Source organism: Panthera tigris, chromosome B3, assembly GCF_018350195.1.
Source record: "Panthera tigris isolate Pti1 chromosome B3, P.tigris_Pti1_mat1.1, whole genome shotgun sequence".
In the NCBI taxonomy this organism is placed as follows: Eukaryota; Metazoa; Chordata; class Mammalia; order Carnivora; family Felidae; genus Panthera; species Panthera tigris.
The window spans coordinates 83,699,697-83,719,491 of NC_056665.1; the positions used below are offsets into that span (position 1 = coordinate 83,699,697).

The 19,795-nt window shown below is 50.6% G+C and overlaps 1 protein-coding gene, 1 long non-coding RNA gene and 4 other non-coding genes across 7 annotated transcripts; 3 read left to right on the forward strand and 3 right to left on the reverse strand.

The window, feature by feature from the left end:
* Nucleotides 1-3,283: 3,283 nt before the first annotated feature.
* Nucleotides 3,284-3,446, reverse strand: LOC122239958. Its single transcript, XR_006219345.1, has one exon. It is a non-coding gene; the product is annotated as a U1 spliceosomal RNA (small nuclear RNA).
* Nucleotides 3,447-4,333: 887 nt separating this feature from the next.
* Nucleotides 4,334-10,459, reverse strand: LOC122239584 (SNRPN upstream reading frame protein-like). The gene is given in 6 exon segments (XM_042989553.1): nt 4,334-5,599; nt 5,602-5,628; nt 5,631-5,759; nt 6,373-6,495; nt 9,985-10,107; nt 10,347-10,459. Coding segments are annotated over 3 exon segments (186 nt in total). The 5' UTR covers nt 5,683-5,759; nt 6,373-6,495; nt 9,985-10,107; nt 10,347-10,459; the 3' UTR covers nt 4,334-5,492.
* Nucleotides 6,777-6,866, forward strand: TRNAY-GUA. Its single transcript is given in 2 exon segments — nt 6,777-6,813; nt 6,831-6,866. It is a non-coding gene; the product is annotated as a tRNA-Tyr (tRNA).
* LOC122239586 lies at nt 8,012-17,113 on the forward strand. Of its 2 annotated transcripts, XR_006218799.1 has the most exons (5): nt 8,012-8,694; nt 9,083-9,152; nt 9,853-9,965; nt 12,706-12,891; nt 16,741-17,113. It is a non-coding gene; the product is annotated as an uncharacterized LOC122239586 (long non-coding RNA). The 2 variants fall into 2 exon arrangements; XR_006218800.1 differs by lacking the exon at nt 9,083-9,152 and having other exon boundaries at nt 8,017-8,694.
* Nucleotides 11,003-11,166, reverse strand: LOC122239903. Its single transcript, XR_006219289.1, has one exon. It is a non-coding gene; the product is annotated as a U1 spliceosomal RNA (small nuclear RNA).
* Nucleotides 17,114-17,607: 494 nt separating the features above from the next.
* On the forward strand, nt 17,608-17,771 carry LOC122239914. Its single transcript, XR_006219302.1, has one exon. It is a non-coding gene; the product is annotated as a U1 spliceosomal RNA (small nuclear RNA).
* The last annotated feature ends 2,024 nt before the right edge of the window (nt 17,772-19,795 follow it).

The following is a 19,795-nucleotide window of genomic DNA, read 5'->3' on the forward strand; positions in this document are numbered from 1 at the left end:
AAATTTAAAAATAAATAAAAATTTTAATAAATGTGGCGTGCGCATGCGCGCGCACACACACCGCACACCACACACACACACACACACACACACACACACACAGAGTGGAATATTACTTGGCGGTCAAAGAGAATGAACTCTTGCCATTTGCAACAACGTGGATGGAACTAGACTGTATTATGCTAAGCAAAATAAGTCAGAGGAAGATAAACATCATATGATTTCACTCATGTGGAATGTTAAGAAACAAAATAGATGAACATAGGGGAAGGGAAGGAAAAATAAGATAAAAACAGAGAGGCAAACCAGGAGACACTCTTAAGTACAGAGAACAAACTGAAGGTTGCTGGAGGGTGTTGGGGGTGGTGGTGGGCTAAATGGGTGATGGGCATTAAGGAGGGCACTTGTTGGGATGTGCACTGGGTGTTATATGTAAGTGATGAATCACTAAATTCTAATCCTCAAGCCATTATTGCACGATATGTTAGCTAACTTTGAGAAGGAAGGAAGGAAGGGAGGAAGGGAGGGAGGGAGGAAGGGAGAAAGGGAGGGAGGGAGGAAGGAAGAAAAGAGGGAGGAAGGGAGGGAGGAAGGGAGGAAGGGAGGGAGGGAGGGAGGGAGGGAGGGAGGAAGGAAGGAAGGAAGGAAGGAAGGAAGGAAGGAAGGACCAGTAAATGGTTCAAATTTGGGTGATTAAGAGAATCTCAGAGGTGGGAACTGGTGAACCAACTTTGTGTGTCAAAGACTTTCCTTGGCCTAATATAGCCTTACTTTTCCTGCTAGATACTGTTGCTGCTTATTCTGCAATTTCCTGGAAATGTCTTCTGTTCCAGCTGGTGAGAGAACAATATAGGTTGTTGGTTTTTCAGGTCACCTTTCTGCTTGTTCCTTTTCCTCTGCAGTTCCTATACAGCTAGGTCCTCTGACTGAGGAACATAATGTTTTCACTTTGTCCTGATTCTCCTGTTAGCATGTTGGGGAAGACTTGCTGTGCAAAGTAAAGGCTAGCATACTCTGTATTATAGATGGAATACTGGTGAAGCTCCCTGGAGGAAAAGGTCCCTAGTTATTTGCTAAGTATGTGCCTTCTGAAAGAAAAGGGGTGTATGGCAGAGAGTGACAGTCTCTCACTGCACTTGGAGAAGACAGAGCCGAAAGAAACAGATGTATGGAGTTGGGCCTTAGGGAATAATGGTACTGATTTAGAGACATAGAACCAATAAAAATAACTTAACAAAAAGATAAGCCATACTCAGGTGTAAAACAATAATACCCTTTGTTAAGAACTCAATTCGAAGGAATAAAACCAGTGATAAAAGAATTAGAAAAATGAGATATTTTAATCATTTTAAAAGAGCACTGTCTATAAAGAGTCTAGGAGACATTTATCTATGAGATGAAATGCTTGACCAATATATAGATTTGTATAAGATCTTAGAAAAATAAATTTGTTACGCCATCACCATTAACTCCTATAGCTTCTAACTCTGCAATGATCTTGACGTTAAGCACTGTCATCTGCAAAGCTTATTTCTGTAGCTGATCTATGTTCTGCTTGTTTTTCTGTCCCTCTAGTGGACAAGTCTAAATTCTTTTTGCTTTTATTTATGGGATCCCATATTTATGGAAAAGATTTATGAAGGAAATCAGGACATTTACAGTCCCACTAGCGGGATCTATAATTAATTATTCAATATGTAGATGATTTGCTGGTAGCCTCCCAAACTAAAGGGCAATAACGTTCTTGGAATGGACACTTTGGCTTTGTTACAATCCCTTCCCTCAAAGGGACATAAGGCCTCCTCACTAGACACGTTGCAATATTGTGAAACTGAAGTAAAATATTTAGGACGTGTTATCAGCTGGAGAGGGCTGCAACGTGTTACAATCTCAAAGTCTCAAAATTTTGCAGTAAACCAGTCTGCTACCAAAAAAAGAAAATTTAAATTTGGTGGACTAGGTAGGGTATCGTAGACAGTAGTAGGTTTCAGCTTTTACAGAACAGGCGAAACCAGTGACAAAACATTGCACGGTAATTCCCGAGATCCTGTGGATGGTTTGGTTCCTAGAAAAAGTATTGTGAAGAAATGAAACCAGCTATTAAGAGTCATCCCCTCAACTGTTCCCAAATTTTGAAAACCTTTTCCACTTATTTTGTCATGAAACTAAAGGTTGCTCCTAGTGGAGGCTTAACTCCAATTTGGGGATTAGACTCTAAACCAATAGCATATTTCTCAGTTCCGGATGCCAGTGCCCTGGGGGAGTGCCTGCCCCGGTGTGCCTCTACGCTGTGGCAAGCAGCTTGCTACCCTTTCTGAAAAGGCTCACTGGGGTCACTTACGTAGCTATCAAAGTGAAAGAAAAGAAAAGTGAAAGAAAAAACCAGTTGGATTCACGCTTTCCAAGTGAAGCCAGCAGCACTTCAGGTTCAGAACTGGACTATGGTTTTCGCAAGGACGTGACACTGAAGCTTTCTAGAAATAACTGACTTTGGTACTGAACGCAACTGACAAGGTATAAATGATTCGTACAGTTAACAGAGGCCCAACAACAATTCAATTATTGGTGATTATTGGCAGAGCTAAGGCCGGGCCATCTCCGTTAGTAATCTTTCTTTGGCTAGTAATACCAAAGTAAAACTAATACAGTATGTATCCAGAGAGCTACCCCAGCCCTAAATTTGACACAAAAATGTTTTAACCGGATTGACTGATGGGGACCGGAAGGAATCTTTCTTAAAACTATACAAAACCGTAGAAGTAAGTAAACTCCACTGGTGAGTGTTTCTTTCACCTCCATCAGCCAATGCAACTACTTCCAGCTCCAGAAATAGTCATGGTAAAATCACACCCCCAAGCAGGTGCAAAGAAGGCAGTCGAGAGTTCCTGACCGGGCCAGCTGGAGCTTTCTAGCATAGTTACTTACTTACCGCAAGGCTTGGCCCTGTTAACGGTGGGCATTAACCCTTCGAAAGAAAGCCAAGCTTCTGGCGCGTGACACCCGCAACGTAATGAGAAACTAACCCTGCCTTAACTAGAGCAAGCGTCGAAACGGCCCTACACACTGTCCAGCGCTAAAACCCTCGTGACCCTCAATGCAGTTGAGGACAGAAGCCCGACGGCACCAGCAGCAACCCACCGCCCCGAAGCATGCACACTACAGCGGGACTACCAGCGCCGTAACCGCTGACGTCTCAGGCGGCCCTAGGCGCCAACCCCGAAAAGAGAAAAAACTCGAGAACCAGCGAGCACACGGGCGGTCTGTTCTTGGAAACGCACAAAGCCAGGGGAAAGCGCGAACGCAGTCCCCCACTACCACAAATTATGCAGTCGAGTTTCCCACATTTGGGGAAATCGCAGGGTCAGCACATCCGGAGTGCAATGGATAAGCCTCGCCCTGGGAAAACCACCTTCGTGATCATGGTATCTCCCCTGCCAGGTAAGTATGAGTTGCTTGCCCCTCCTCGACCCGCACCCTCGCGCTCGCCGCGCTTCACACACACGGTCACTTCCCCCACGCGGCCTCCGCACCCCGCGCTCTCTGCACGCCCCCCGCCTCAACCTCGCTCGTCGGCAAAACAACCGCGGGCGCCTCTGCCTAGCCCCCACGCGGGACGTGCGCGCCCAGGCTGTCCGGGACCGGCAGCCAATGCGCGCATGCTCATCTACATACGCCACGCCTTGCCATGACGTCCCCCGCATCCGGTCTCCGGCTCTGGGACAACGGATGTGCTAGTGGCCGGGCAGACCCGCCGATGCCTGGGGGGTGGGTGGAGCGGGCGCAGGTGGGCAGGAGGCGAGGGGTCCGGGACCTAGCAGCGAGACCCGAGAAGGCGGGGGTCGCCCGGCGCCCAGCGGGAGTGGTGGCGGGTCAGGGCTCGGATGTGGTGTCAACCTGCCTTTCAACAAAAAGAAACTTTCGGCCCATTTTTGTCCTCGCTTGTGCGAAACTCATTTTCAAATATAATCGAAAACTCAGGAAAGGTCTTTCTGCCGCTTGACGTTAAGTGCTCAGCTGCCCTAGTAAGAAGTCGTGGCGATGTTTAGCCATGGCGACTTTCTGAATAAAAGGGCTTCAGTAATATGCAGTAGCCTGACCTAGTAACGCTAGAAGAAAAACCAGGATTCTAAGTGTTGAAGAACGAAAAACTAAGTAAAACGCTAAACAGTGCCCTTCAACCGCAGCCAGTCGTGTCGCCCGAGACCCCGGGCGGCCAGGGTCAGGTGCCCTTCAGCCCTTTCCCCCTCGTACCACCCCACCACGCACACAGGGTGGCCCCACCAAGTGCCCTCTGGTCCTTTCTGACTTGGACTCCGTCAAAGGTAAACGCAGCAGACAGTAAGTAAAGTGGTGAAAAAAGATGTCATTCAGTGACTACTGACAGTAGGGGAAAGAGCTGAGCTCCAATCCGATTTGTGCGGAGGTGATTTGGGCGTTTTCCCGGAAGAATGAGAGGAAGCGGGCTCAGCCCAGTCAGAGAAGTGAAAGGTTACAAAGGGTAGTTCGGTGTAACTGCTGTTAGGCGGTTGTGTTTGCTAGCTGGCAGTTACTGAATTGAGGATGCTCTCCTCCCACAGACCGGGAGATAGGCCCTACTTCCTTCCCCGATCACATTTCAAAGTCCTTGAGATGGGAGGGACCCTTCAGAGTTGTAAGAGATCCACATTCGCAATCGCAAGCCCTTTTCAATAAATGCCCTATTTACAACACAGGCTGGGGGCCTGTGTCAGGTGTTTAACTTCCTCAGGCTGGGAGTCAAACTTAGGGACAGAACCTTGTGCTGCTAGAAGCTATGCTAGAGTCTGGTCAAGTCTCAGTGCAGGAAACAGTCTGGGTGGGCCCTTATGTGCTCAGAGTTCTGCAGCTCTCAGCCTAAGAAAGTCTCTGGTGATGAAACAAGATAACCCGGCACTTCCCCCTGGCTGAACCCTGGCTCCTGGACCCTCCTTTTATATTCTGTTCTCTTTGATGACATTGTTTGCCCATTCAACAACTGTTTGTTGTTGTGCCAGACACTTTGAGGAACTGGTAACAAAAAGGCCTCTTGGCGTTCATGTTTTGTAGAAGGGGCAGAGGGAGTGGGAGAAAATCAACAATGGACACAATAGGTAAATTAATTAGTGTGTTAGCTGTTAGTGGGTGCTCAGAAGAGGTTACACGAGAAGGTGCTATGCTTCAAGCAAAGACTTGAAGGAGGTGAGGGAGTCAATCACGGAGGGGGCAGGGGTCCAGGAAGCATCCCCGGCACAAAGGTCGGCTAGCGCAAAGGCCCAGGTAGGACTGTGTGTGGAGAATAGCAAGGAGGCCCTGCGTCCAGCGCAAAACTGAAGAGTTGTACAAAATTAAGTCAGAGAGGTGACTAGGTTGGAGATAAGATCATGAGGGTCTTGTAGATCATTGTAAGAGGTCCCACACCATCACCACCCCCGCTCCCCATGGATAATATTTTTACTTCACTTGGAAATCAGCTACCTAGATGTTCCAATACCACTTTAACCACCTCTTGGCATCTCGGCTGAGAATGCCTGTCTCAGTTCCGCCTGGAAATCGACCACAGGTACTTGCTGCTGCTGCCGCCGTCTCCTTGGGTACAGGTGACGCTCTTGACTTGGACTTCCATCTCTGGGAGTGTTTTTCTGTAGTCCGTCTCAGGTGTAAGTGGTCCCTGGCTGGGTCCATCATGCTGCTGGCTGCTCCTCAGAACAGACCATCAGGCATCTCCGGAGACCACTCCGCTCTGCGCAGATCATTGTAACACTCTAAATGTGAGTGAACCAAAAGTTTTTGTTTTGTATAGTGTTTGAAGTAAGGTCTACATCGGGGTCCCGGCTGGTTCAGTGGGTGCGGCATGCGACTCTTGATCTTGGGGTCGTGAGTTGGAGACCCAAGATGGGTGTAGAGGTTACTTAAAAATAAAATCTTAAGAAGAAGGAACACACACACACACACACACACACACACACACACACACACAGCATCCAATGCGGGGCCCCGAACTCACAACCTCAAGATCAAGAGTCAAATGCTCTACTGACTGAGCCAGCCAGGCAACCCCAAGCTGGGAGGTTTTGAGCAGAGGAGTGCCTTGATCTGAGTCCTCCGCCTCCCACTCCGCTTGGCACCCAAAATAATAATTACCATTATAATTATTATTATCGTTGTTAATAAAAAATAAGATCAGGCTGTTAAGGACAAAAGCAGGGAAATCAGTCAGTTAGTTCAGGAGGCTTGCATAATCCAGGCAAGACGATATTGCCTTCGTATGGTGGCATAATCTGCCACACCAAAAAAATGTCATTTTGGCCTAAGGATTATTTTGAACTAAAGGCATTTAAAAACCAGCAGGTGGTTAGGCGGTTCGCAGCCGCCTACCTAGTGCCCATCCCAGTGGGTTCTCCTCCGCTCCTCCGCGAGGCCAGCCCCGCACAACCAACACGCGAGCTTCACCGACGCCCCTCCTCGCCACTGCCGCCACGGACCGCTTGTAGTCCCCACCTGTAGAAAGGAGCGCCGGGAGGGGAAATGCAACAGGCGAGAGCCCCGGCCCAGGCATCTTGACAATCGCGACCCGGGAGGCTGGGGCCACCGGCCGGGCAGCCGCCAAACGCAGGGGATATGCTCCCTCTGCCCGGAAAGGGGCGCTGGGGCGGCGTCGGCCCTGCTCTTTTCTAAAGGGCCTTCCAACCACGCCAAGGCATGCTGGACCTCCGGCTTGCCAGTGTGGTGGCCTCTGTCATTTCAAGAAGAAGCAATGACCCGGGCCTGTCAGCGTGCACCCTTCGATAGCTCAGCTGGTAGAGCGGAGGACTGTAGGCTGGATACGTGTGGGCATCCTTAGGTCGCTGGTTCGATTCCGGCTCGAAGGAAGTGCCTGAAGCTTTTGCGCCACGGGGCGGGGGGCACCGCCCCCCCAGCGCCCCGCCCCAACTCTGCCCCGCCCGGGCACCTGCAGCCTCGCGGCAGCCCCTCTCCCACAGGCCAAAGTCAGTAAGTAAAACCTTTACGGAACACCTGCCTACGTCTGCTCGTGTGCTGCCGCCACGGAACACACCTGCGCCTTCTTCCCGCAGTTTACCTGCACGTGCCCGTGGACGCTCCACGTCCCCGCCGCTCCTGCCTTGTCTCAGCCCCACGCCGTCCCGCGCCCTTCCCCACTTTTATTCGCCCACTGCTCCCGCTCCAGACAAACGCGTGGGCAAAGAGGTTCTGCCCTCGGCAAGCCCTCGAGGCTGACAAGCGTACAGGTCGTCACGCGGGTCGAGAACAACCATGGCGTCCTTCATGAAAACTCCCCCTCCTCGATCTCCTGCCTTGCCTCCGAGGACGGTCGCTGCGTCGGTCGCTTCCAGTTGCAGTCTCTCTGTCTCCTCCTTCCCTGTTTCTCATAGGGTCTATAAATATACAGCTCTACGGAGACAGAAAACCCTCTTCCCCGACCAGCTTAATCTACTTGTGGGACAGAACTGTCACTCTGAGGTTTTCCAAGCCATCGCCAATTGTGCGCTTGCATCGAAGCTGACACTGGCAGAAACGAAATGCAGCAGGGCCCCCCTCATGGGCCTTGCCAGTCGTGACGAGAACTTCAGCGGCCCCTTCAGGTTTCTTGTCAGTCTGAGGACAGGGCGGTGGTCCGGGTACACTTCCGTTTTCCCGTGCCTTCGCACCTGTTCTTGTAGCCACGGATGGCGGGGCTGGGGGCGCTCCCGCTGAGAGGGCAGTGATTACTCACACTCTGTGCACGGGTGGTAAATCCACCCGTACCGATTCTCCCGCTACATCGGACGGAGGGAGAGGGAGATGGATGAAATATTTCTATCTTACCCGCTTTCCGGCCACGGACCGACCGGACCGCTGGGGTCTCCACCTGTATGCAGAAAGAGGCGGGGGCGAGCGGGGGTGGGGGTGGGGTGGGGTGGAGTGTGGCGGCAAAACGCAGACTTAAGAGTCATCGGGGCGCAGAAGAGTGGGAGTAGGGGTGGAGTGAGACGGGGGCAGCTGTCGTCACAGTCGGTCGGTCGGGCGCACAAATTCACGTCCTTACTTACACAGGCAGCTGGCCTGTGGGTTCTGACCAGCTGGCTGACTTAGCGCTGGGCCCTTAAGGCTAAATTGGCAGGGCCTGAAGAGGGAGACACTGAGGGCCTGTCAGAGAGCACCCACCCAGGAGAAAACGGGCTTCATCCTGGGGACAGAGCCAGGTTGTTGGGGCTGCGGGTGGGTGCAGAGAAGAACGCCAGGGAAAGGTCCTTGTTCTCTTCCCTCCTGTGGGAAGGAAACTCCAGAGACTCAAAGTACAGTTGGAGAGCATCACAGAGGGGGCTGGCAGCGGAACCGCACCGGGAGTGTGGCTCTCTGAGGCCTCAGGGACCCGGCTACTGCCATCCCTGACCTCTGAGACCACAAGCGCCTTTTCGGTTTTAGTTCTGCCTCCCAAACTGGAGACTGTGTTTCCCCCGGCCCCCCGCCCTTCCTCTTGGTTCGCTCCCCAGCCCAGTCTCAGTCCTACTGTCCCACTGCCTCCACGGGTTCAGGAGGCCCTGCCTTTGAAGTCCAACAGTTGACCTTCGGGAAGCCACAGAGAGACCCCAGCCTCTAATGTCACCATCTACAGGCAGAGACCAGCAGACAGGCACCAAAGATAAAACCTCAACCACCTTCACTGGATGTGCCTGCCCCCCCTGATGAGATGTGGAGGTGTGGAATCCCTGGGGACCTAGCTTTGGCGCTTTGGGGGAATAGCAGGGTGAGGGGTGGAGGGGGGAGGTGGGTTTTGGCATCCAGCAAATGCAAGAGTGGGCCCTAGCATGGCCGACGCTTCCTGCCCGGGGTGTCATGGGGAGTAGCCGGGTGCTTCCAAGGTACGGCCCCACATCCTTGCAGGCACAGCAGTGCCTGCCACCCAGTCAGGCAGTGGCGACACAGTCAAGGGAAGGCCACGTAGATGTGACCTGTTGCGCCTCTGTGGGACTTTCACTGGGTGGGTGGGTGGGCACACACCGAGGGGATGTTAAAATACATGGAGCCAGGGCAAGGAGTCCAACCCCGGCACTGGTGTTCTCTTCTCCCCCGCCTTTGACTCCAGTGCCTCTCCAGGAAGTCCAAAGCACCTTGACCTGTTTCAGGAAGTAACCACCTCCCTCAAAGGAATCCAGGTCGGTGCGCACAGGAGGGTCAAAGGAGCCAGGCCACCAGACTGGCCGACACGGCTGGGTATCAATCGGCCTCATCATGCCCTGAAACATGGAGCTGTGCCAAAAAGTAAAGCAATGTGCCACTGATGTGGACATGTCAAGCACACAAGAGCCATTTTGAAAGGGCTCCCACTGGCCAAATCGAGATCATGATAATAATCGATCATAGGGGCGCCTGGGTGGCTGACTTCGGCTCAGGTTATGATCTCACGGTCCGTGAGTTCAAGCCCCATGTCAGGCTCTGTGCTGACAGCTCAGAGCCTGGAGCCTGTTTCAGATTCTGTGTCTCCCTCTCTCTCTGCCCCTCCCCTGTTCATGCTCTGTCTCTCTCTGCCTCAAAAATAAATAAACGTTAAAAAAAATTTTTTTTAATAAAATAAAATAAAAAATAATCGATCATAATCCGTGGAGTAAAACAGGTGCAGGGCCTAAATGCAATCACACATCAGTATCCGTGAACGCTAAGCACCACCGGATCTTGGCCTCCAGATACACAAAATGGAGAAAAAAAAAAAAAAAAAAAAAAGGAACCAGGGCTCCTTGGAGACCCACCTAGCCACTTCTTTGGGTTTTCATGTTACTATGGGGTCTCCCACGTACATGGAAAAAATCTGTATGCTTTCCTTCTGATATTCTGTTTTGCGTCCAATTTAATTCTCAGGCCCTGCTGGAGACCCTAACAGGGTAAAAGTAAAGTTCGGTCTCCCCTACACCTTGAACCAGAGTGAAGCATGATGGAAGAACAGAAGAGGAAGGCATGGGAGAAAAACTAAGGTGCATACCCCTGACTTACCCTTTTCTGATGGTTTGTAAAATGATCCCATTCTTCTAAAGTGAGAAGGGGCTGAACCAGGCTAGGTTGGAGGCCGATGGGGTAGACTGGTGGGTGGATCCTCACAAACTGGGAGATCGTGACCTGAGCCGAAATCAAGAGTCAGGATGCTTGACTGGACTGAGCCACCCACTGGACTGAGCCACCCGGGCGCCCCAGAAACGTTTTTTTTTTTTTTTTTTTTTTTTTCTAACCCCGCGATCTATAAGTTAATTAATGAAGTATATACTAGAAGCCTATTATGCTGCCATGCACTGTTGTAGCCAAGTGTGAATGGAGCAATCAACAAAATAGACAAGAATCTCTGGCCTCGTGGAACTTACCTCTCAGGGGGTATAGGTAGAAAACTAAAATGCAGGGGTCTTGGGTGGCTCAGTCCGCTAAGCGTGGGGTTGGGCTCAGGTCTTGAACTCACGGTTGGTGAGTTCGAGGCACGGATCTGGCTCTGTGCTGACAGTTCAGGGCCTGGAGCCTGCTTCAGATTCTGGGGCTCCCTCTTTCTCTCTCTGCTTCTTCCTCGCTCACGCTCGCTATCTCGAAAACCAAACACTAAAAGTTTTTCAGAAAAAAGACAAAGCTAATACCGTCTCTGGAATCAACTGGGAATCCTGTACTACATAAGTGGCTGCTTCTAGTTCGGCGGGTTCTGTGAAAGTAAGGTCTATGCAAAACGTTGCTGCGTTCCGCGCTCGTAATCAGCCAGCCCCCCGCGGGACCAGGCGTTGCTGAAACTGTCGGCCCAAGAGCACGCGTTAAAAGCGCCTACCGTTCTCCAAACCAAAAGCGCTTTAAGAAAACAAGTAACGCGAGAAAGGAGACCAAAAAAAAAAAAAAAAAAAAAAAAAAGCTCAAAACACTGGCGACACTGCTGTTCAAGCGCCATAAACGCCAGCTGCGGGCAACTGAACACCCAAAAGTTCCCTCCTGCGCCCAACGCGAGCGGGAAAAGCTACCGCTGTTTTTCGTCAACCCAGATGACCAGGGGAAAGCGCGAACGCAGTCCCCCACTACCACAAATTATGCAGTCGAGTTTCCCACATTTGGGGAAATCGCAGGGGTCAGCACATCCGGAGTGCAATGGATAAGCCTCGCCCTGGGAAAACCACCTTCGTGATCATGGTATCTCCCCTGCCAGGTAAGTATGAGTTGCTCGACCCGCCTCGACCCACACCCTCGCGCTCGCCACGCTTCTTACACACGGTCACTTGCCCCACGCGGCTTCCGCGCCCCGGATGCCCGCAGCACCCCCTCAGCTCCAACCTCTCCCGTCCGCAAAACAACTGCGGGCGCCTTTGCCTAGCCCCCACGCGGGACGTGCGCGCCCAGGCTGTCCGGGACCGGCAGCCAATGCGCGCATGCTCATCTACATACGCCACGCCCTGTCGCCCGAGTGGGCGGAGGAACTTCACACCCTTGGGGGACGAAAGTAGAAGAACCGGGGGAGCCTGGCTGTGATTCTTCCAGTTAAAATGAACATTAGTTTGTAGTTCTCTTATTTATTTTATTTATTTGTTTTTTAATTATGACGTGGATTCATGAGCAGATGGCTAAGAAAGGTTTCTCCAGACGTTTCAGTGCAAAAAGGTGTTGGTATTATACGTAGCACCAGCACAGCACCCGGTGGGCAGGCAGAAAGAGCTGCACTGGGCTTGTGAGGAGTGACTTGATGATATATTTTTAAATTTGTGGAGGGAGGGGGGATAGAGATAAAGTAAGTTTCCAAGGAATTTTGAAGCAAGGCTTTCAGGACCCTGAGGGGCTAGCTGCTGTCATGGTAAGGTTGCTTTTAGTTTTTAACGAAATATAAACATTAAGGCACTACGGCAGCCGTGAGCTCCTTGAGGAAGGTCACGCTCTGCATGTTTCAGCTCTCCATCAGTGGGCTGCAAGCTGTAAGGAGATCTAGTTTAAGCTACGTTTCTCTTGCCTTTGTTTCCCTCATCAATCTGTACACCCATGTGGGGCTAGAACTCTTCACTCAGAGCCCCATGGTCTACCAACTGAGCCAGCCAGGCACTGCACAGCAGTTTGCAGTTTGCAGTTTGCAGTTGGATTGAGGGGTTTGATTTTGTCACCGTTTTTTTCTAACATTTTCCCCACTGAGAAATCACAGTCTTTGCAAAGGCTGGTGAGCCCTCGTTTGGGTTTTCTAGTTTGTTTACTTTTTTCTTTGGCTGACCTTGTGGCCTCCAGGAGGTTAGGACAGGGTTGCTTGACTTGTGGGTTCGCTTTAGGTATGACACATCGACTGTGTTAAGTGGGGGGGGGGGGGAGAAAAAAGCCCCCAAATATATGTAGTATGCTACCGTTTGTGTAGGAAAAGTGTGAAAACAAGAAAATTATACAGTCTTGCCAAAAGAAACAGAAGACTAGGGACACCTGGGTGTCTGACTCTTGACTTCAGGTCAGGTCAGGTCAGGATCCCAGGGTCGTGGGCTGGGCACTGAGTGTGGAGCTTGCTTAAGATTCTCTCTCTCCCCCTCTGCCCCTCTCCCCTTCTCCCAGACTAGCACTCTCTAAATAGATAAATGATGAAATTGCCTGGGGCGGGGGGGGGGGGGGGGGGAGGAGGGGAGTGGAAGGAGAGAGTGATGCTTTTCTGAGTACACCTGAGTACACCTTTCTCTGTAATTTTGACTTTTGGAATTCTATTAATATTTTACATATATTTTTAAATCACAGGGGGAACATCCCTAACGTTGAACATAAGCATAACTGAACCTAGCGATCTGAGATGAATAATGTAGCCACACTGGAAGAAAAAAAAATAACCAACTGAAATGACTTTTGGGCGCAGTACATCGACTATAAACATCTTCAAGTCCAAAGACAAGAACTGCAAACACATACTGAACTGTCCCATAGTAGGTTTGTATTTCATAGCTGTATGGTCGTAACAGTTCTGTAACAACGTTGTGTATATTGTAGGATTGAGCTAATGACTAAATGGATGTTGGGAGTCAAGGTTCTTACTGTTGGAGAAAGGAGATACAAACAAATATGGAATGATGGTCCGCCTGGGTGGCTCAGTCTGTTGAGCATCCGACTCTTGATTTCAGCTCAGGTCATGATCTCACAGTTCATGAGTTTGGGCCCTCCGTCGGGCTCTGTGCTGATGGCTCAGAGCCTGGAGCCTGCTTCAGATTCTGTCTGTCTGTCTGTCTGTCTCTCTCTGCCCCTGCTCATGCTCTGTCTCTCTTGCTCTCAAAAATAAATAAACATTTGGGGCGCCTGGGTGGCTTAGTCGGTTAAGCGCCTGACTTTCGCTCAGGTCACAATCTCGCAGTTCATGGGTTCAAGCCCCACATCGGGCTCTGCGCTGACAGCTCGGAGCCTGGAGCCTGCTTTGAATTGATTCTGTGTCTCCCTTTCTCTCTGCCCCTCCCCTGCTCATGCGCGCGCGCGCGCGCGCGCGCGCGCGCGCTCTCTCTCTCTCACAAAAATAAACATTTAAATAAATAAACATTAAAAACAAAAACAAAAACACGGGGTGCCTGGGTGGCTTAGTCGGTTAGTTGGTTAAGCGTTCAACTTCAGCTCAGGTCATGATCTCACGGTTTGTGAGTTCGAGCCCCTCATCAGGCTCTGTGCTGACAGCTCGGAGCCTGGAGCCTGTTTATTCTGTGTCTCCCTCTCTCTCTCTCTCTGTCCCTCCCCTGCTTGTGATCGGTCTCTCTCTCTCTCTCAAAAATAAATAAATGTTAAAAAAATTAAAGCAAGCAAACAAACAAATATGGAATGGTGGAGGGCAAGGAGGACCCACTTGCATAAAATTGAGAGTTGGAATTTAAGGTACTGGTGTGGGCTCATTATTTATTTTTTTAATTTTTTTTTTTTTTAAAGGGAGAGAAGGAGCGAGTGGGGGAGAGGGCATAGAGAGAGGGAGAGAGAATTTTCTTTAAGTTTATTAATTTATTTTGAGAGGGGGGAGAGGGGCAGAGACAGAGGCAGAGAGAATCTCAAGCAGGTTCCACACCTAGCAGGGAGCCGGAGGCAGGGCTCAATATCATGACCCCAAGGTTATGACCTGAGCCAAAATCAAGAGACGGATGCTTAACCAACTGAACCACCCACGTAGCTGTCCCTGGGCTCATTGCTTTTAATCTACATCTGTAGATAGGTGTTAGGAAATACACGTATTCTCTACCTCTATCCACTGAAGGGGCCTAGAGGCAAAGACAGTAGCATTAGACATAACTACCGCCTTGATCTTGCTTCCTTTCTTTTTCTTTTTTCTTTTTTTCTTTTCTTTCTGTCTCCTCCTCCTCCTCCTCCTCCTCCTCCTCCTCCTCCTCCTCCTCCTCTTAACGTTTATTTGTTTAACGTTTATTTGTTTTTGAGACAATGCGTGAGCGGGGGAGGGGCAGAGAGAGGGGGCCTAGGATCCAAAGCGGGCCGAACTCACCAACCGAACCCGTGAGATCACGACCTGAACCAAAGTCGGCCGCCCAACCGACTGCGCCACGCAGGCGCCCCTTGATCTTGTTTTCTAAAACCACTCCCCACTAAAAAGAACCAGGCCTCTTTGGAGAAATAGATAATTTTCACGAGCCAAGACAGATACATAATGGCCCTGGAACATCTTGTGCCAGAAGACACGGAAATGCTCCAAAAATGTTATGGACATGTCCAAAGGACACAGTAGGCACCCTGAAGGGGTTTTTATAGGCCCGATCTGAGAACATTAGAACATCAAAATAAATTTCAAAACAGTTTTGGGTTACAAACAACTGAACAAAATAACAACCATGAGTTCGTATCATTAGCACATAGGGAAGGAGGGAAAGTCCTACCTTACGATGCCAGCTGATAACTGAAGAATGAATGATGGAATTAGAAAATGGACATTTGGCAATCATAACGCAAGAGCCACCAGTGGATGCTAAAAACTGTTGTGTTAAACAGGATATTCACATATCCTCAAATTATCTCCATACAAATCACTTAATAATTACAAAGGGAAAACTTGATGAACACCTCCAGTGGCCGACAGTTGCAGTGCTGGCCCCAGTACCCAGGTGCTTCTGCAACACCCCAGCCTACTGACTTTGGCCTTCGCTATGTGACTTGCTTTGGCTAATGGGACATTAGTAAATGGGATGCGAGCAGAAGGTTGAAAATCACTTGCTCATTAAGACTGGCTCTCACTTGCCTGTCCTGAGGCCACCATGAGAAGAAGCCTGGGTTAGCCCGTTGGAGGATGAAATCGCCGGAGTGAACGTGAACCGTGTCTGCCGAAGTCCCCTAGACCGACTAGGCCCCAGGTGACCTGCAGGCTGGCCGCCGCGGCTCCAGCGATCCCACTTGAGACCGGCAGAACTGCCCAGTGGAACCCAGCCAGAATCGCTGATCCACAGAATTGTGAGCAAGTGAAACGGTCATTATTTCCAATCACTAAGTTTTACGGCAATTTGTTACACAGAGACGGGTAACCGATACACCTCCTTAACTAAGTAGTCGATGTTAACCCCACCAGTAATAGAACAAACTGCCTTCACGTGCCTCCAAACGTGGTGCCCAGAGGAGGCCTGTATACATTTGCTAGGTCTGTCATAATAAAATACCACCAACTGGGTGGCTTAAAAAAAACAGAAGTGTATTCTCTCACAGTTCTGGAAGCTAGAGGTCCAAAAGCAAGGTGCCAGCAGGGCCATACTCTCTCTGAGGCTCTGAGTGGAATCGTCCCTCGTTACTCCCCAGCTTCCGGTGGTGACAAGCCAATCCTTGGCTCGCTTGTGGCTACATCACTACACTCTCTGCTTCTGCCATCGCATGGTGTTCTGTCAGCGAGTCTCTTCACATTGCCGTCTTCCTCGCGTAAGGAAAACGGTCACATTGGATCAGGGCCCGCTCTAGTGACCTCACCTTCACTCGACTGTATCTGCAAAGATCAGATTTCCAAAGAAGGTCACAGTCCTAGGTACCAGGACTTAGGACTTCAACATATTTTTTTGGAGGGACACAAACCCACCCATAACAGACACGGTATCATTTACGTAGCCTTCGTGTCAAAAATGCATTCCTGAATGTACTTGCGAGGGAAGCCAGGACAACTCAAAAACTGAAGGACAGTCTCCAAAATGACTGGCCTGTAGTCTTCAAAAAGGCCTGCATAATGAAATGCAAAGAACTACCTGGGAACTATTTCAGATAAAGAGACATGACAACTGAATGCAACACATGATTTTGAATTTTCCTTTGCTATAAAGGACATTATTGGGACAATTGATGGAAGAGGGAATAACGTCTGTAGAGTAGTAAGATTGTATCAATGTTCATTTCTTGGTTTTGATAATTTTCCTGGGGTTAGGGAAGAGAACCATTTGTTTGTTTTGAGGAGTAATACACCCTAAGAAAGGAAACTTCCTGAAACAACTAACAATCAAAAACGTGGGCCACCTGGGTGCTCAGTCCCTTAAGAGAACGAGCCTTGGTCATGATCTCACGGTTGGGGGCGGGGAGGGGGTTCGGTGCGCGTGGCCCCCCCCCCCCCCCCCCCCCGCTGACAGCACGGAGCCTGCTTGGGATTCTCCCTCTCCCCTGCTCTCGCGCGTCCTCCCGCTCTCTCTCAAAATAAATTAAAAAACAAAAGAAAAGAAAAGTAAAGTAAAAGGATGTACAACACGTTAACTCGGATCTTGATGCTGCTAGAACCTCAGAGCAGTCTTTGCTGACCCAATAATCTCTAGTCCTGTCTCTTGCCTTGCTTTGCTCCAGGGACCCGATCACCCAGGAACACACAACACTTCAATCATTTTGCCCCTATCTGAAGAGGATATTTACCTTTACCTCCACTCGATCTCCGGAAAGAATCTTCTTGTACAGAAGAGGAAAAGACAAATCCGGGCAGGCTGAAAGAGGCAGCCGAACCCCACAGGATGAAAACGTGATATTTCCGTTCATTTGATTTTCGGAGACCATTCGACGCCCCTCCCCAGCCCACACATCTACTCTAGAGAATGGACGCCTTGTCCTGACGCCCTCTGTTCAAATTTTCCTTTCGTTGTCGCAAGATTAGGTTACTACGTAATCCGAAAGGTCATACTGAGGATTAAGACAATTTCATGTTAAATTGGTGACAAAACTCTTAGTATTTAAGGTTGAGTTGATTCTCTGTTGCGTATTGCATGTAATTTTCGTTGCAAGCAAGGGGAGACTTAACCCACCGCCTCGGTGGGGCCTGCAACTTCTGGACGCCGCGGGACCCCGTCTTCTCGGGTCTCCCCTCCGGGTCCCGACTCCTCGCCGCCCTCCCCCCATCCTTCGCTCCAGGCACCGGCGGTCTGCCGGGACACTAGCACATCCGTTGTCCCAGAGCTGGAGCCGCGACGCTGGGAAGCGCGCGACAAGGCGTGGCGTATGTAGATGAACAAGCGCGCAGAGGCTGCCGGTCCCGGACCGCCTGGGCGCGCACGTCCCGCGTGGGGGCTAGGCAAGGCGCCCGCGGTTGTTTTGCGGCCGAGAGAGGTTGGAGCTGAGGGGGTGCTGCGGGCATCCGGGGCGCGGAAGCCGCGTGGGGCAAGTGACCGTGTGTAAGAAGCGTGGCGAGCGCGAGGGTGTGGGTCGAGGCGGGTCGAGCAGCTCATACTTACCTGGCAGGGGAGATACCATGATCACGAAGGTGGTTTTCCCAGGGCGAGGCTTATCCATTGCACTCCGGATGTGCTGACCCCTGCGATTTCCCCAAATGTGGGAAACTCGACTGCATAATTTGTGGTAGTGGGGGACTGCGTTCGCGCTTTCCCCTGGCTTTTCGTGGTCTGAATGGAAGAATTCGACCTTAGGCACAACAGCGGTAGCAGGACAGCGCTGTTGTCGCTGCGTTATTCTTCGTGCTGACGGGTCCTGGGACGCCCAAAACAAGCCTGACACAAACTGGACGCGCGTTTCTCGGTTTTTACTTTCGTTTGTTTTTTCCTTTATCTCGTTTTCGCCACCTATATCCCGCGTGCTGCGGCAGCGCGGAGAAGGCTTTTCCGGTCGTATGAGGACATGGTGATACGCGGGCTCGTGCGAGTTTGCGGGGGCCCAGGAGACGGCGCGGAAGTACATCTTGGGTTCGGCGCGGAAGTACATCTTGGGTTCGTGGTTGCTTTCTTTTCTTTGTAAGTTCTGCGACACCTCGTTCCCCCCCTTCCCCCCCCCCCCCCGCAGTGTCTCCTTGAAATCCACCACCCTGTTCTGTTAACTTGTGCGTAGTGCCTCCGTTCAAAAAGGTCTGTTTGAGCTCAACTTCTGTAGTAGTTCACCACGGAATCTGTGTTGTAGGCGCTTTCCCAAACTAGGGGCAGAGGAGAACCTCGCCCAGTCTTTAAGCCTCACGGGCCTTAGCGGCCCGGGGACCCCCACTTTCTTTTGCAATTTCCTTTCTTTACCATCGTCCACCTTCACTGCCACCAACCCCGCCACCTTCATTCCTCCTGGGTCGTTCATTCCTACTGCTCCCGTCACTCTCTTCCTCTCAGAGCGTGCAGTAAAGACACCTGTGGGAGAAACCCTGTACTACTACCCAGTGCAGGGCTTTGTCTCTGTTATTGGGCGTCTTCCTCTTTCTCCTTTGTGTCCCCCAGGCACAAGATGGTCCCTAAATGTTTCGTAAATGCCACACCACGAGAATATTGAAACCAGTTTTTGGTTTGGTTTTGTTTTGTTTTCCGGGGAACCAGCAGCTGAGCTGTGGAATACTTCCATTGTTCTGGAGGTACAAAGTAGCATCTTTCCTAAAGTATGCCCTTGAGGGAGTAACCTACACTCTTCACCTTCTTTGTGTGTTTTGTGACAAGGTCCTTGGATAGTGCGGCCAACTCATTTATGTGTGTTTTTGTTAAGCACCCTGCCCCGCACTAATATGTAACTTGCTGCTTCCACTCTACCCCCACCCCAACAGACACCGTAAACATGTAAACCAGGGACCAAGGGATGTACCTACCGCTCTCCTACCCTTGCCCGGAATAAGGCCCCCTTGGTACAAACAAGCAGATTAGCTGATGGATAGGTGCAACACTGTATTACTGCCTTTTGCCCCGTACTTGCTGTTTCTTAGCATTTACACAGCACCTTCACATTTTCAAAGCACTGTACCAATGTTTATTAATCCTCACAACACCCCTGTGAGGTAGGTAGGTCAGTATGTCCTTTGTAGTAGAGAAACTGAGGCAGACAGAGGTCAAGCGAACCAAACCTGCCTAGGCCACAAGGGCAGCCGGCGAAGGGACTGCACCCGAGTCCCGAAGCCAGGGCTCTCTGTCCCGTTCACCCACTGGTGAGCATCGCGTGGGTGTCTTCTCACCAGTGAAGGGGACACACAGGAGGACCAAACACACAGATTTCTCAGGCAACCGGGGGGGGGGGGTAGTACAAACGACATCAGGGAATAACCAGGGAACAACGCCAGTGAAAGAGAGAAACGTGAACCAGCACACCAGTAAGGCAAGAGAACATGCTGGAGAGCAAGGCTGGGATCATGGTGACTACTCAGAAGACCTAGACCAGGGGTGGGGAAAATGTAAACGAGGAACCCACCTACAAGGTGACCAACCCAAATACCTGTGGTTTCCAACTGGAAGAAAAGTTAGACAGTGAAAAAAACCAAACCACACAATCGAATTTTAAATTAGAAATGACGCGGCGATAATTCACATTAAAAAGGCCAATCATATTTGTATTGTAACTAGTATCCTTTTTGGAGCCTTCCATTCCAAATATTCCAACTCCCCCCCCCCCCCCCCCCCCCCCAGGGCTGTTCCTTACAGCACTCTTTCTCTCTCCATAC